Source organism: Hippopotamus amphibius, chromosome 12 (assembly GCF_030028045.1).
Source record: "Hippopotamus amphibius kiboko isolate mHipAmp2 chromosome 12, mHipAmp2.hap2, whole genome shotgun sequence".
Lineage (NCBI taxonomy): Eukaryota > Metazoa > Chordata > Mammalia > Artiodactyla > Hippopotamidae > Hippopotamus > Hippopotamus amphibius.
Window position 1 is genome coordinate 36,246,705 of NC_080197.1, and position 17,267 is coordinate 36,263,971.

General features: G+C 45.0%; 1 protein-coding gene across 7 annotated transcripts in view; it reads left to right on the plus strand.

Annotated features, from left to right (window-relative positions):
- KIZ (kizuna centrosomal protein) overlaps window positions 1–16,908 on the plus strand; it is a 126,276-nt gene extending 109,368 nt beyond the window's left edge. For all 7 annotated transcript variants that reach the window (XM_057701324.1, XM_057701325.1, XM_057701327.1 and 4 more), the window contains 4 exons: window positions 1,703–1,807; window positions 4,503–4,599; window positions 15,081–15,124; window positions 16,760–16,908. In XM_057701324.1, coding sequence (XP_057557307.1) covers window positions 1,703–1,807; window positions 4,503–4,599; window positions 15,081–15,124; window positions 16,760–16,866 — 353 coding nt within the window. In that variant the 3' untranslated portion in view covers window positions 16,867–16,908. The remainder of the gene's footprint in view (window positions 1–1,702; window positions 1,808–4,502; window positions 4,600–15,080; window positions 15,125–16,759) is intronic.
- The last annotated feature ends 359 nt before the right edge of the window (window positions 16,909–17,267 follow it).

Sequence of the window (17,267 nt, forward strand, 5' to 3'; positions counted from 1 at the left end):
GGATGGGCAGGCCCCAGTGTGGGAGGCGAGTGGAGCTGACTTCCAAGCACTAGGACGGTCCCTGGGCTGGGGTGACTCACCATCTGGCCCTCCCTCCCAGGCTCAGACCAGCGATGAGATCCGTTTCGTCTTGTTTTTGGACGGAATACTTAACTCTCCCCCCCGCCCCCAAATCTGAAATCACCTCACAACTACTAACTTGATATTTTGCACAAAAATCCTCTCCCAAAAATAAATGGCACATGTTTTCCTGGTTTCTGAGAAGCCTGGGAGCCAGCACACTGGCTTTCAGGCTTTCAAATGATTTCCCTTCAGATGGTAGACAGAGGAGCCCAGCTCCAGCTTCCAGAAACTAGGAGCTTTTGTTCATCAAGAAGCTGCTCTTCTTTCTCTTTCTTCCTAGCTCGCTCTCTTTCTTTTTCTTTCTCCTTTAAAAAAAATTTCTTTCTATCTTTGCTATCTTTTCCTTGACCAAATAAGTTTCATTGAATGCAGAAATAGCACGCGGTCATTAAAATCTGGACTTGTATCCTAAAAAGCTGAAAAACTTTTTGGTTGCTCTTTATAAAATAAAAACAAAACAGCATTTTCATCTGTTTTACAGTTATTCTTTACCTTTTTAGAATTCAGACACTCCACCTTTGATTTTATAAATACCTTCCCCCTCCCCAAATTACAACGAATCTAAGGTGATGAGGATGTTAGGATTAGTGGGAGAGTGTTATGATGCACTCCAGTCAGAGCCACCCTGGGACAGTGGGACTCACCTACACACAGCAAGAAACACTTTCTATCCCAGGCCACTTCCTGACACGCACATACACAGAAGTTACACAAGACAATACTTTCCCCTCCTTCATGTACTGCGTCTGGTGTTTTCTTTATTAAAGTTTTCAAAATATCAATACTAGTTCCAACGCACAGTGATTTCACAATCCAGCAATGTTAAAAAATGTTGCTGTAGGATTTATTATTTTCAGAGTTGAGTTCCTCATCTGTACATATTTGAATTATATAGTGTTTACTCCAAAATATGATGCACATTTAAAATACTTATTTTTTATCTTGCCTGACTCTCAGTAGGGCAAAGTACGTTATATTTCTCCTTCAGTGTGGTGATAGTTTTAACCAGTAATAAGGGCCTTGTGGTTCAGTTTTTAAATTGAACCAGCAAGAGCAGGAATACAGCCAATGGCCGGCCCTGGAGCTGACGCAGGAATCCTTTAGTTTGTGGCCATGTTGAGGGTGTGGCTACGGGTGCTGTTTTGCTCTGTCTCTGCTAAAACTCTAACTCTCCATCCTCTGCTCCACCCAGGAGTCCTTGAGACCTGAGGCGGTGGGGAAGCTTGTGTCACTCTGGTCCTTCATGGGACTTTTATTTAGTATTTTTCCCAACAGTCTTCTCCACTTTAACTTAGAGCAGGGCTAAGAGGTCTAATTGTTTCCTTTGACATGCAGAAGTTTTTAAGTTTGCCATAGTCCTATGTGTCTTTATTTTGTTGACCGTGCTTTTGGTGTTGTATCCAAGAAATCCCTTCAAATCCAGTATCCTGAAGCTTTTCTCCTACATTTTCTTCTAGGAACTTAATAGTTTTAGGTCTTATGTTTAAGTCTTTAATCCTTTCTGAGTTGATTTTTGTGTATGTTGTAAGATAGGGTCCAGCTTCATTCTTTTTGCCTGTGGCCCTTTTCTCATCTATAGAAACAAAAGCCTACCAGATGCTGAAACAGTTTACCCTTCGGGACAGTGCACACCAAGCTGAAGAGGGATTCCAGAAGGCCGAGGCCTCTGCATCACAGCTGTCAGGTAAGCAGGGCAGACGAGCCAGCATCTGGGAGACCCAGGGCCATGTGCGGGGAAGGGCACTCCTTCTTTGGAGGTTTCTGGAGTATGTAACAAGCTGTCACCATCTCAGAATGAGCCAGTACTTTTCAAGTCTTTAACAAACAGGAGTTTGGAAGAAGCTTCCCTCCAGGATGTGCGCTGGCAATGGCCTTACAGGCCCTTGGATTCTGCCTGGTGGGTCACGATAGTACCTTCTCAACTAAGCAGCACAGGAGACACCGCAGACTGCTTCCCTCCCCACGTCTCCCAGTTTGTTAATCAGCAGTGTGGAGTGTCACCTGGGCCACCTCCCTGGCCTGAGTGTTGGGGGATTTGGGGTTCTGTAAGTGAAAAGGCTGTAAATCCCAGTAAAAGCTCAATGTTAAGCTTAAATGTAGTTCCTTCAATCTAGGATTTTTGTTTTAATTGTAATCGTCTTAGTTTTCTTATGTGTAATGTATTTTTATTATTTTTCAGTGGTTTTTACTTTATTACACTTTTTTTTTTAGTATGAGTCTCCTTAGCTCCCTTTGTGAAAGTAAACAGATGAGTAACAGAAGGAAGTATATCTTAACGACTTTCTAATTTTTTTTTTTTTTTGGCCACGCTGTGTGGCTTGCGGGATCTTAGTTCCCTGACCAGGGATTAAACCCAGGCCCACAGCAGTGAAAGCACCGAGTCCTAACCACTGGACCGTCAGGGAACTCCCTCTAATTTTTATATAAACCAGCATGCTGGAATTTCACGTATCAGAATGATTTCTTAATATCACATAATTCCCAGTCCATATTCAAATTTCCCAGTTGTCTCAAAGATGTCTTCATCAGACAGACATTTTTTGAGGGAGATACTTATGGTACATCAGACTTAGGTGTCTGTCTTTGGACAGCTACTTCCTAGATAATATTAATGTTGGAATCAGTTACTGCAAAACTCAGTTATTTTGGTTGTTTTGAGGATTCAGTGAGCCACTGCAGGTTAAATGCCCAGCACAGAGCTTGGTAGAGAAAAGTCCCTGGGGTAGTGCTGGCCATGGTGGTGGTGGTGGTGATTTGAACTCGCAAACATGAGACAGTGTAGTGTGTTGAGGTATAAACAGGCCTCTGCCCCCACGCAGGTCTGCGTCACTTTGGAAAGATACCGCTCTCGTGAGCCCTTCACTGTTTGCTTTTCATCACCTTCTTCACATTTGAGTCACAGAACCAGAATCCAGAGGGATCTCAGAAAGTGTTTAGCCAACCCCCTCATTTTACAAATTACCCAAGAGGGTAATGCCTCTTGTGGAGCATTACAGCCCGTTAGCAGGCATATGTGGTTTGGAAAGTGACTCTGCAGATGTGCTTTTGGTAACTGTATTTTGGATGGTTAATTGGACAGGCTCAAACAATGAGTAAGTCTGATGTAAGTCATAGTTCCTTGGATGTATATCAAAAATTATAGTACTATTAATATGCTGATGATTACATTAGTTTGTTTATATGACGTGATTCACACAACACAGCTTGTACAGCCAGCACCTCTAGATTTGGTTCCCTTCCTCCACACTCAGAATTGCACCATGTGCTTTGTAAGACACTGGGGTCCTCGAGGTGCTCCCGATAGCGCTGGCTGGCGTTGAAGTTAGATTCTGGCTCTGGAGTTTATTGTATATTTGATTACGCATCACATTTTCATTCTTACCCTCACCCTGACCCTAGGGACTTCTCTGAGCTCCCAAGAGAAGCAGGCAGTGGCTGGGAGGGCCACATGCCCGGTGTGGAACGTCATACACTGTCACAGGTGGTTCTGGGTGTGCACTCTGAACTCACAAGGGAACACGTGGTTCAGCTCCTGTGTCAGGTGTCAGGTCTCTGACTCCGCACCTGTCTCTAAAGAAGACACTTCATTTTCATGTCTGAAAAGACCTGGTCCCGTTAAGCGAGTGCAGACCCTCTAAGGGCTGAATGTGGACACATTGTTAAGAGAACAGCATTGCCTCAGAGGTTACGAGCAGGCACGCAGGTTACAGGTTAGGAGCGCAGCAGGTGCCTTTGGCGGGGGTGCTCATGCACTGTCTATCTGTGATCTTAGGTGGCTGCCAGCTAAGAATCAGACTTGCAGCAGAAATGTCCAAGGCTGAGGGATGCCCAGGAGGGAGAGGTCAAGGATCGCCCTGCAAACTAGGAGCACTGTGGGGCGATCTAGTTTCCCTGGCTCCAGGGAAAGGGGCAGACTGTGTGTCGTCTTCCCCTTGGTGTTTTCAGGCTGGTTAAGGAGTGGCCTCGATGGCTTTCAGTGGAGGTTCCTTCCCTGCAAGAAGGAAGAAGAGAGGATTTGGCAGGGGGGCATAAAGGGGTGGGCAGTAACGTCGTCCAGAGGTGTCAGTTGTTCCTGAGACTGGTTCCCAGCTCCTGTTACCTCAGTGATCCATCGCCACCTGCGTGTTACAGCAACGCAAATTACCCAGAGCTTAGTATCACGGTGGAGACCCCTGTGTGCACACACGCATTGTGGCATTTAAAATGGTGCTCTTTGAATGATTTTACTTTTTACTTACTGTAGGCATCATGGGAAACCGCCCACTTCCTTTCTGTGTCATTCCCTCCTCTGTTGACTTTTGTTTTACAAGTTGTCGTGAGGCCGCTTCTTCGTTCACTGCAGTGGCCACGCTCACTCTCCATATTTGTGCTTGTCACAGGTTTGAATGTTGGCAGCGGTACATTCAAGACAAAGACAGCTCACAAAATCGCTTCGGAAGCTGGTTTCTCGTCTAGCGAAGGAAGTCCTTTGTCAAGGTAAAGTCCTGCAGGCCTTTCTGAATAGTGGCAGGAAAACGAGAAATGTCACTGTCACTTCGCTGAGAATTAAACTCCGGCTGCAGATGATTTTGTTGTGTGACTTGATGGAAGGTTATGGTTTGGGTTTTTGTTTATCTGAAATGACAGTGGAAACTTTAGTCTACCTTTGAAAATATTTGCACCAGAGCCAAGTATTGTTTTGCAGCTGTTGTTTCCTTGGTTTAAGACTCAATTGACACCTCAGTGAACCACAAATTAGCGTCTACAGCTGCTCGCAGTAGGGCTGCTTAGAAACCACACAATAGAGGGTGTCGGGAGAGGGCAGAGAGAAAGCGCCAGGCCTTAAAAGAAATAAAGTGGCCTGTTTCTTCTTTCTTAGACAGCGGATACGTATACAAGGAATTGCTGAATATTGTTTTTGTATTCCTCTTTTTTTTTACCAAGTATTTGGGCTGGGCTATTCTTTCCCTTTCTTACACTTTCTTGCTTATTTTCAAATGTGAACATTTGTCTTTTCACATTTGTTAAACTGTAGCACTCGTAAGTTTTCGGAGCAGTGATAAGTGAGTCACGTGCTAGATTTATCATCAACATAAAATCCTGATCGTGCAATGGCGTTGAGTCACTGAGGAAGAATTTGTGAGGGGAGTAGAAGCAGTTGTCTGATGACATACCTAACTTTTTGCTTTGGGCTGAATATCATTTAAAACAACACAAGGTTGCCTTTGTAATAACATTTCCCCTTAAAAGATGTCCTATAGATGATTGTGTTATATTTGAATTAACTGCTTGCCCTGTTAAAATTTTAAAACAGGAACTTTACATTTCTAACGTCCCATAAGATAAAATTATTTGTTCAGAAATGTATTTTTACAGTGAAAAAGAATCTTTTTCATTTATATTTTGGAAAACATTACAATATTTTTAGGACCTGGAATATATTTAAGTGAGATTGATTTTCTGAAATTAAGTTCTTGCTTTTAGAAACCTGACATGTTCAGTTTTGAGGAATCACTCATTTAATTTTTAGAAATTATTACCTTTAATACCTGGGTTTTCATCTGTGTTTTTGAAGAAAGTGAGAGAGACTGAATTATGGGACAGGAAGTGTTAAAGTATTATATTTTTTATGATTATACTATAAATTCAAGTTCTAGGTCTCCTGAAAGAAATTTTAAAAGATAATAAATCCTACAGGTAGTTTTTAGGGTTTACTGTCGCCGTTTGGCTTAATAATACATGCCTTTAGTTTTTCAAGATTGTTAGAAGTGTGTGTTTTCTTTACATTTTAGAGGCACTAAAAAACACAATTCCTCTTAAACTTTTCTATATATATATTCTTTGGACAGTGTTTAAACACATTCAGAAAGCAGTCAGATTCTGTAGAACATTTTCTCAGTCTGATCATTTGACATTTCACATCTTGCATCTGTATTTCATTATAAAATCAAACTTCTTTCCACTTCAGTTTGACTCAGGGGCCTTTTGTTATTACTGTCGTTTCTGCATGAAATTAATTTCCTAAATTACAAGTGATGACATCATCCCCTTTAAGAGAAAAAAGAGGCCTTCCAGGAACCCTTGGTTCCAGACACTTGATAATAATCCAGTGATGAAAGTTCTGGGCCTGGAGTGTGCAGGCTTGGTGCGCTGTTTGTCACAGTTTGGTTCTGGTGCTGGGTTTGGTGTGCATACGCTGTCCTGGGCTCGCTGTTTGTGCCTGGATTCCCTGAAATTTCTCGAGGCTTACATTTTTAAGGGTCCCACTTACTGCAGTCACTCCTTATGCTTTATTGCTTTTACAAGTGGTCTCGAAGCCCAGTACTTGAGAATAAACATAACAGTGCGGTGCTGCTGTAGCACTTTTAAAAATTCTTCTTTGCTCTATTTTGTCAGTGAGCTGATGAGCAACCTCAAAAAAAAAAAAAAAAAAAAGACCCTGCTGGACCGTAAAAAAAAAAATGGCTTCCTCTGATGTCCTAGAGACAATAATTATGATGTGCTAGTTAAGCCCAAACTACAGCTGAGGGATTTTACTTTAAAGCAGCGGCTTGGGCGCAAAAATGCATTTATAGCTCTTTGTCTGCACCTCATTATGTGTGGGCCTGATTCATTAAGTAATTGGTTTGCAGTTGTTTACATGAGTATTAAGGCCTTCCTTTCAGCCGCCTTTGAGAGATACATTGTGCAAATGTTGCCTGTGATGAATGCAGAATGAGGGCCAGAGGGTCCGTCCTATTGGCTAAACAGTGCACTCTGTTGAAAAGCCAGAGAAAGGGATTGGGTGCTGCTTTGCATAGCAATGACTTTCTTAATAAGCGTTACAGATTAATACACACAAGCTATAAAAGATGCAAAGAGATACTCTTAGCACATTTATCCATGCTCATTTCATTGTGATGGTGGTGGGGTCCCCGTGCTTTCATATTCCGTTTTCCAGAGCAGCGGCTTCAGTGCATGAGCCGTAATAGAATCCGATGTTTATTGTATTATAAATCACGGGCAAGTAGGCAGATCGGCAACAGTTTATTATTAAAGATTCTTTCAGTGTAAATCTTTTTCCACCATTGTATTTGCCTCCGCAGAATCATTTTGTGGTTGAGTGGGGATGAAAGACATAATGTACGAAGGAGTGAGTCCTAATAGGAAGCTGTTCTCCGAGTAAAGACCACTTGTCCCCTTTTGTTCAGGGCTGCATGCCAGAGCTTCCTCCTCCGCAAACACTGTCTCGCCCCACCTTCCCCAGGAAGCCGTTTCTCTCTCCCGGATCCATTTATTCAACGGAGAGTGTGTTTTAACCGCCTGCCATGTGACTTCAGTTTATTGCCTGGATAGAGATAGCGGTTTACCGAAAGAAAAGGACGTGTGCCTGCAACACAATTGCCTGGGGGAAAGGTAGCAGAAGTCACCCAGCCGCCGCACCCTGGCAGGGCCACGGTGGGTGGCATTTGGTGCCAGCCCTGCAGCCACGGGAGCGGCCAGTGGAGGGCGCCGGGCGGCAGCTGCCACTGCGGTGGGGCCGTCCTGTCTCTTCTTGCCTGGTGGGGTGCCACTTCCCCTGGGGTGATACGAAGATCACAAGGAACCAGTAGTCCAGAGAAATAAAAGTGAGATTTTCCTGGAAGTCCTTTAGGTTCTGGTATAAAAGCCCCCGTCTGTTTCTGGTTTAGCAAATCTACATTCTCCTTAAATTCTACCAAAGTAGCAGCTTCCTAAATATTCCACATGTTTCTCGTCATAAGCCCGCCTACTTTATTTTTTCAACACAGCAGGAAAGAACAGTCTTTGCTTGATTGGCTGAGGGGAAGGAGTAAAGAAGTTGACCCCTAAAAAACGGCTTCTGCTGCAGGGCCCCTGGTTGACCATCAGGGGGCGCTCAGACTTTGTCAAATTAAAGCTGTCTCAGGCCGGTCTGCTTCTAAAACTTAAAATTGAGGACTTACAGGGATTTGTTGGCACACTGATGGGGATTTTTTTTTCTTTCCGAATTTTTTTTTTCTTTTTGCCTTGTACTTTTCAGAAACATGTCTGTTTTGAGGGAAATTCTAGCTGAAATCCTCTGTGAGACATTTAATACTGATAGCTAGTCAAAATCATTAAAAGTTACAGAATTCAGAGTGTAGAGACCATGTCTCCTCATAAGTTAGATATTCTTTTTCAGGCTTATGGTAAGACCCTAGACCTACAAGGGCTCTTCCTGCCAGGGCCCTTCCTTATTGCCCCCAACACCATAGGCCATGTTCTTGGCAGGACCCCCAGAATCTCATTGCCAAACTTGATGGATGTGGCCTCAAAGCCATAGTAACTTGTGTATGTTTGTTAATGGGCTGTAGATATTTTTTTCTTTCAAAATGATGATACTGACTATGAGGTTGAGAGTCTGTGTTACTATAACGTTAGAACATCTCGCAGCTCTGAGGAGCTCCTGTGGTCTGCATTCCCCAGGGTGGGCCTGCCTCCCCAGGCCCTACGCTCACCCAACAGCCCCCGTCACCCCTCACACAGCATGCTCTGTCCTGAGCCCTGGTGTGACTTAATAATGAGTCTCTTAGGAACCCGTAGGTTTTCCATGTCTCGCTTTTGTCTCTACTTGCTGGCCTCACAAGGCAAACCTGAATCCTTGAAGACACCCTTGCTACCTAATTTTCTGCTTATGTTGACTATGTAGACTATTTCTAGCATTATTGTTAGCCTTTATGTTCATAAGAAATGAATACTCAACGCTCTTAATTTCAACTGCTTTCTCTAGTACCTGTATCAGCAGGATCACATCTTAGGCGTTCACTCGATGCTGTGCTTGGAATAAAATGTGTGCTGTTAAGACCCTGGCTGACCTTAACTTTTTACATGTAGCAAGAATGAGGAAAAAAGTGATTTTGATGAGAGTTGTCCTAATCTTTGTGTCCTAATCCCTTATCAATAGCAAGGGAATTTATAAACAGCATTGAAAACTGAGATGGCTTGATGGACAGACAGAAGACATGTGACAGAGCCAGAGCAGCAGAATGTTGGCATGGAGCATCTTGCTGGTGGGCACGTGGTGGTCACTGTGCAAAGGGGGAGGTGCCACACCTCCGGGACACTGCGCAGAGACGGTTGCATTAGAATGAGACTAGGGGAGTGTGGTCACACCTAAATCTAATCGATTACCTGTGGTGTCTTTTCTGAAAGTGATTTGTTTGTAAATGTGATTTCCAGTCTAACTGTAAACTTCTAGGAAAAAGTACAAACTCTGCTCTCTTGGATTCGAGGAGTTGCCTATGAGCAGGCTGGGGAGGGTGGGCTCCCTGGTTTGGTGTCCGGGCATCAGGTGGTGGCCACGCTTCACAAAGGCCTCAGCAGACCCCACCCTGGGCCTCTGCCTGGTTTCTGTGCAGCCTGAAGGCTAAGAGAGGTTTTATGTTTTTTGGTGGTTGGGGAAAATCCAAAGAAGAATAATGCTGCATGACACCTGAAAGTTATATGAAATTCAAGTTTCGGTGTCTCTATGTGAAGCTTGATTGTAACACAGCCACATCTGCTAGTTCACCTATTGTCCATGGCTGTTTTCGTGCAGCAGCTGGAGTAGAATAGTCATGACAGAGGCCACCACACCTGAACCATTTACTCTCCGGCTCTCTCCAGCTCACCTTTGCTGCCTCTGCCTTACACAGTGGAGGTGTGACATCCACACTGTCAGGGAAGATCAGGCAGTCAGAGTCCAAGCACATCTGATAGCCCATGGCCCACAGCCTGAACTCTTGCATTCTTATGCTTTCAGAAGTGCATTTGGTTTGGGTTTTCTCTCATTTACGATAATAGCGAAATAAGTTGGCTCCGTCTACTGCGAGAAGAGATCTCACACCATCCCCTTTCGCCTTGACTTAGCTTTAGATGTTAGGTGTGATCTGAGAAAGTAATATTGACCCTACGAGTCATGTATAATAAAAATCAACCTTGCATTGCAAAGTCATGTCGACTTGCAGAAATGGTTTCCCAAAGGGAAAAATACTTGCCCCTAAGGGGTGAGGATGGCGTTGGAAACACCTGGAAGCATTCTCCACCTTCCTAAGGGATGGACACATGTGCTTAGTTCTGAAACATGTTTCTGGGATGACAGTTGAACAACTTGATCAGAACTCACATAGAAGTAGAAACATGCAAAGTAAATAATCTAACATCAAATACTGATCAAGCGCCTTTAGGCAAGGCCCTGTGCTTAGTGAGGCTCATCGATTCCTTCCACGCATATCGCTGAGCACCTACTAAGTGCAGAGCACTGGGTACCCCGGGGACTGAAATGGGTACAGTGGCTGCTCTCGTGGAGCTGACAGCCTAAAGGCAGTCAAATGTCAGTTAGTGACAGAAGTGGCTGTGAAACTGCAAATTCGGTGAGGACTCGGGGGTGGAGAGTGGGGTGTGGGGGTTGGAGAGGCTACAGCAGGAGGCCTGACGAAGTCTGGGCATCAGCCTTGGAGGCGCTGTTCAGGGTTTAGTTCTTTTGCCAAAAGCAATGGGAAAGCATTGAAAACTTTTCAGAAAGGAGGCAGAGGGATGAGATTTGTGTTTCAGAAGCTCACTTTTGCTGCCGAGTGGAAAGTGTCGGAAGGGATGAGGTGTATGTGGTGTCACCAGTTAGGAGGCTGTTAGACGGTCCAGGCAAGAGATGCTGGTTTGGTCGACCAGGTGACGGCAGTGTGTAGGGGATGGGTGAGGACTTGGGAAGTGCTGAGAGGTAAACTTGGCAGGACCTAGGGGCTAATGGGGTGTGGGAGGGCAGAGGAGTGGCGAGGGGCTGGGAGGGACTCGAGGCTTGGGGTGCTGTTGGCCAAGACAGGAGAAAGGCCCAGGTTTGGTGGAGGAGCTTGAGTCTGGTCGTGGATGGGCGTGTTGGCCATGAGATGCTTTGGAGGCAGCCAGGTAGAGCCAGCAGGTGAGCCCTGGACAGGCGTGTGGAGCTCAGAGGAGGGGCCAGACTGTAAGGAGCTGGCGTGTGCTCGCCTGCCTCTGTGCGCTTGCCTTGGTCCTGGCCTGGAGATCCTTTCCAGCTCTCACAGTAGAGTCCAGGGAGCACCTTGCTTCCTCTGGGATCCTGCAGCCACACCACCGCCCGCCCCATCATCTGCCTGTTTTCTCAGTCCTGCCTGCGGTGCTCCTGCCATCTCCCCCTCCCCCCACTCCACATGGCTCTTATTATTTGGACATCAGCTGACAGATTAGTCTCTCTGCATCTTTACAGCATTCTTATGTCTGCCTACCCGCCCATCCCCAGCCTGCACTGAGCGGTGTCCTCGTGAAGTGGGAGCTGCATAGTTAGTAGACACAACCCAGGATTGTGTGTGTGTGCGTGTGTGTGCGCGCGCGCGCGCGCGCGCGCATGCACTTATGGAAGGTGGACTCAGGTTCACATCATCAGCACCCACGTGACTGGCACCTTCATGACAGTCAACACTGGCTGTGGGGCCGTCCACTTTTCATGGAGAAATGGCCAGAGGCCACTAGTTGGTCACATCAAATAAATAGGCACCTACCAAGAAAAGCTGAAAGTATTTCCTTTAAGATCAGGAACAAGACAAGGATGCCCACTGTCGCCACTTTTATTCAACGTAGCATTGAAAATCCCAGCTACAGTAATCAGGAAAAAAAAGAATCCAAATTGGAAAGAAGAAGTAAAACTGTCACTCTTTGCAGACAACATGGTACTATACATAGAAAATCCTAAAGATGCCACCAGAAAACTACTGAAGCTCATCAGTGAATTCAGTAAAGCTGAAGCATACAAACGAAAATCTGTTGCATTTCTATACGCTAACAGTGAACTCTCAGAAAGAAATTAAGGAAACAATCCCATTTACCATTGCATCAAAAATTATAAAACACCTAGGAATAAACCTACCTAAGAAAATAAAAGACCTGTACTTGGAAAACTAGACACTGATGAAAGAAATTGAAGATGACGCAAGCAGATGGGAAGATACACTGTGTTCATAAATTGGAAGAATTAATGTTGTTAAAATGACCATACTACCCAAGGCAATCTGCAGGTTCAGTGCAATCTCTATCAAAATACCAAGGGCATTTTTCACATAAACGGAACAAATAATTTTGAAATTTGTATGGAAACACAGCAGATCTTGAATAGCCGGGACAATCTTGAGAAAGAACAAAGCTGGAGGAATCATGCTCCCTGACCACAAAGCTACAGTCATCAAAACAGTACATTATGGGCACAAAACAGACACATAGATCAGTGGAACAGAATAGGGAGCCCGGAAATAAACCCACACATTTATGGTCAATTAATCTACAACAAAGGAGGCAAGAATATACAATGGAGAAAAGACCAGTCTTTTCAACAAGTGGTGCTGGGAAAGCTGGACAACTACATGTAAAACAATGAAATTAGAACATTGTATAACATATACAAAAATAAACTCAAATGGATTAAAGACCTAAATGTAAGACTGGATACTATAAAACTCCTAGTGGAAAACAGGCAGACCACTCTTTGACATAAATTGTAGCAATATTTTTTTTGGATCTGTCTCCTAAAGCAAAGGAAATAAAAGCAAAAGTAAACAAATGGGACCTAATTAAACTTAAAAGCTTTTGTATAGCAAAGGAAACCATTGACAAAATGAAAAGACAACCTAGAAAATATTTGATAGTGACATGACTGATAAGGGGCTAATATCCAAATATGTAAGCAGCTCATACAACTCAATATTAAAAAAAAAAAACTGGATTTAAAAATGGGCAGAAAACCTGAATAAACATTTTTCACATTTGTCAAAGAAGACAGAGAGATGGGCAACAGGCACATGGAAAGATGCTCCACATCGCTAATTATTAGAGAAATGCAAATCAGAACTGCATTGAGGTATCACCTCACACTGGTCAGAATGGCCATCGTTAAAAAGACCACAAATAACAAATGTTGGTGAGGATGTGGAGAAAAGGGAAACCTTCGTGCACTGTTGGTGGGAATGTAAATTGGTGCAGCCGCTGGAGAACACATTATGGAGGTTTTGTAAAAAACTAAAAATGGAACTACCGTATGACCCAGCAGTTCCACTCCTGGATACGTGTCTGAAAGAAATGAAAACACTATTTGAAAAGAAACCTGCACCCCATTGTTCATAGCAGCACTATTTACAATAGCCAAGGTATGGGAGCAACTTAAGTGCCCATCAACAGGTGAATGGATAGAGAAGATATGGCATAGATACGCAATAGAATACTACTCGGCCATAAAAAAGAATGAAATTTTGTTATTTGCAACAACATAGGTGAACTTGGAGGGTATTACACTAAGTGAGATAAGTTGGAGAAAGACAAATACTGTATAATATCACTTATATGTGGAATCTAAAAAGTACAACAAACTAGTGAAAGTAATAGAAAAAGAAACAGACTCACAGACATAGAGAGCACTAGTAAGGACCTACTGTATAGCACAGAAAACTCTACTTAATACTCTGTAATATAATGACCTATATGGGAAAAGAATCTAAAAAAGAATGGGTATATGTGTATGTATAACTGATTCACCTTGCTGTACAGCCGAAACTAACACATTGTTATAAATCAACTATACTGCAATAAAAATTTTTAAAAATAGATATAGAGAACAAGCTAATAGTTACCAGTACAGGGTGTGGTGCGGGGCAGGAGGGGATTAAGAGCCACGGATACAATGTACAACATAGGGAATATAGCCAGTGTTTTATAACTATAAATGGAGTATAACTTTTAAAAATTGTGAATCACTCTGTGTTGTATACTTGTAACTTATGTAATGTTGTATATCACCTATATTTCAATCAAAACAAAAAAAGAAACAGGCACCAAGTTTAAAAGGAGCACTGACAGAGGACAGACTACCTAGAAAATTATGCCTTCACGGAGCTTGTTTTACTGAAAACAGACGAACAAAACAAAACGTAAATTATGGCAGCTATGGCAAAAGGCAGATTTTCAAGCCATAGGTTAACCAGACTTGACCCAAAGGAACAGAGATGAGTTCCCAGGGTTTCCTGCATCAAGGGGGCCTGGGCCCCACCGAGAGCAGCAGCAGGCTGCACGGGGGCCCTTGTCCTCTCTCAGCTCACTCCCCACCTAAAGGCTAGAATTTGCCCTCCTGGAATAATCTGCAAATGTAAATGCAACGAAACACTTCAATAGAAATATCAGAAAAAAAAAAAAAAAAAAGAAATATCAGAAAAACATCCAAATATCAAGCCATACACAAGGGACTATTCCTGTTTTAATATCTCTTTGACCATTTAGTACCACCCTTAAAGAATTTAAGTGTAATAATAAAAAAAAACTTCAATATTGCTCCGAGAGGGGACTTTCACGTGTGTGACAATTACGAAAGCTCCGGAGAAGGGGCCGGAGATGGACAGCGTGGCTTCAGTTAGCGAGTCACCCAGTGTTAGGCATGTCCCTGGACACTCGCCTGTTCATGTGTGTGACACACAGAAACCTAAGCACAGGTGACAGGATACTTGCTTTTTTCTCTACCGAGAGTTAGTATCCTGAATTAAGCAAACTGAGAGTTTATTTTGAACTGCTTGTTAAACAGTTGAGTATCCGTATTGCTGGCTCGACAGAGGTAAGTGTTTTAACCTCGTTGCCAGCTTCTCCCTGTTCCTCGGATCCTCTGCTTTCAGCTTGGCTGGCAGTGCTGAGCTTTGCCCCCTCGAGCGTCCCAGGACCTGCCTCCTGCCCCAGCGGCCTCCCCAGTGGGCACCCGATGCGCCGGGCGCCCTCGCACCCGATGCGCCGGGCACCCTCGCACCAGAGCATCAGCAGGTGCCTCTGGCCATGATCATCCCGACACTTGCTTTTTGCTTTTAAAACGCAGGGAGTAAATGTAAACTTTCTGGCCTCCCAGTAAGTAACACATGCTTCTTCCCTAATGTGATGCTTGTAAAACTATTAGTCTGATTGTCTTTTTTGTTTTTCAGGACTTAGGTTATTTCTTTATTTTACAGGCAAGAAAACAAAAAGAAACTACCTACCACTTTAAAGTCTAAAGGTAAGAGCAATAACCAGAGACCAGACTCTCAATTTGTGTTGTAACTAAAAGGGTGGTTTGTGACGTGTGGCATCATCCGCACCCTCGGGGAATGGGGCGGGGGGGCCTGCCTGAGAACGTGGCTGCCGGGGGCCACTGTGCCACGTCTTTTAATTTGCATGTGTGACTTCACAGGGGATCCTGGCCTCCCCCGCCATGTGTCTTCCACGTGAAACATCCTCGCCTCTGTCCCTGTCCCTGTCCTTGCTGCCACCGCCAGTGGGTGCCCCCTGCTCTGACCTGAGGGCTCCTGCTGTAGCCCTCCGCTGCCCCTCCCCCAGTCAGCCTCTGAATCCTCATCCAGCTGGGGAAGCAGGGCCAGCACACCCGTCACCTGGAGGGTAGAGTCTGGAATGTCCCCTGTGTGGTCTGGGCGGCCCCTTCTCCCACCCGGGTTCATCCAAGGTCTCATCCTCTCCTGGTGGAGGCAGGGCGGGGGGGTGGGTGGATTCCAGTCGCAGCCAGCCTTCCCCAAGCTCTACCCTCATACCTCTGCACCTTCGCTCATGCCCCTCCTTCTCTGTGGCATTCCTGTCCCTTTTCCTCTGCCCAGGGAGCTCCTGTGTACCCCTCAACACCTTCCTTCCACATTAGCACTGGCATATCCCCTGCTGAGCTCAGGTCACCTCTACTCCTGCCTCTGAAACCCCGTTTCCAACCGAGAGCGTGGGTTTGAGTCAGCCGGCTGGGTGCTTAAGCAGCCACTGCCACTGTGATTGGACCACTTAGTTACCCTCTCAGCTTCAGTAAGATAAACCTTTGTACTCACCTCGCCAGGTTGGTGCGAGGATTAAGTGGGGTCGTATCCCAGGAGTCATCACGGTGCTGGCAGACCGTGCCTTGTAGATACAGGGATCACGGGGGTGGTTGGTGTCACAGGTGGTGTGCCCACCACACCCTGGCGCACCAGGCCGTGCCTGCAGCCTCCCTGTTGGGCAGCTTGTGGCTCTACCTGGGGGCTTTCTCTGGCCACAGGAGCAAGAAGCGCTGGGGAGTTGACACGTGGTGGAGAACAACCCCCAGCCACTGAGGGGTGGGATTTGGTGGATAAATAACCCCACTCCCTTGCTGGCCTTTGGGACCATCTGAGGAGCGTTCTGGGGTCTCTCAGGGGCCCCAGCAGGACGGACTCCAGCCGTCCACTGCCCGCCCTGCTCCAGGTTAACACCCTCTCCCCTCCTATCCTGCCCAGGGTCACCTCCCAAATGAACCGTGTGTCCCCCACCCTCGTCTCAGTGCAGACCTCGCTGTCCTTCCTCCACCATGTCCCTCTAGTGAGGAGCAGTCAGGCGAGCTGTTACCGGGCCTGATAGAACACCCGGCTGCCCTGCTCCCGTGTCAGCCCTGGTTACAGACCCCATCCTACAGTGGAGAGTTGGGCAGAAGGGAATAGAAATTGTTTTGCTGGGTGTTCCCATAGCAGCATGTGGAACACGCACAAACGTGTCATCAGTGTAGCCCTGGCCTACGCTCCGGGTGTGTCTGCTCAGGTGTACCACGCGGGGCCCCCAGGAGGCCCTTCGCGGGCCAGGGCTGAGTAAGCCAAGCTAATCAGTGTGCAGAGATGCTGAGCAGCTGTCTGGTTTTCTCTTGCAGCCTTCTGGGGTGAGTCTGACGACAGTAACTCAGAGATCGAAGCTGCTTTACGTCCTAGAAACCATAACACGTCCACTGATGATTTTGATGATTTTTATGACTTATAAGCCATAATATCTGTTAGAAATAAAGTGTTTAAACAAACTAAACCCCTGTGTTCAGATGTGATGTTGAAAACAAATGTGTCCTTTTTAATTTTCTAATTGTTTACTATGAAAAGCTGGCATCATATTGTTATTCTAGTGAAATTTTGTGACGTAAACATGAACTGGCATATTTGTTTTTAAGTCTTATCAAAAAGCACGGTGATAAATGCAATGTCCATCAAAATCCAGTTGGTTTCTTTGTAGAAATTAACAAGCTAATTCTAAAATTCATACGGAAATTCAGGGTACCCAGAATAGCCAAAACAGCCTTGAAAAAGTTGGAGGACTCGCACTTTGCAGTTTTGAAACTTACTAAAATGCTGCAGTAATTAAGACAGCGTGGTACTGCATGAGATATTAAT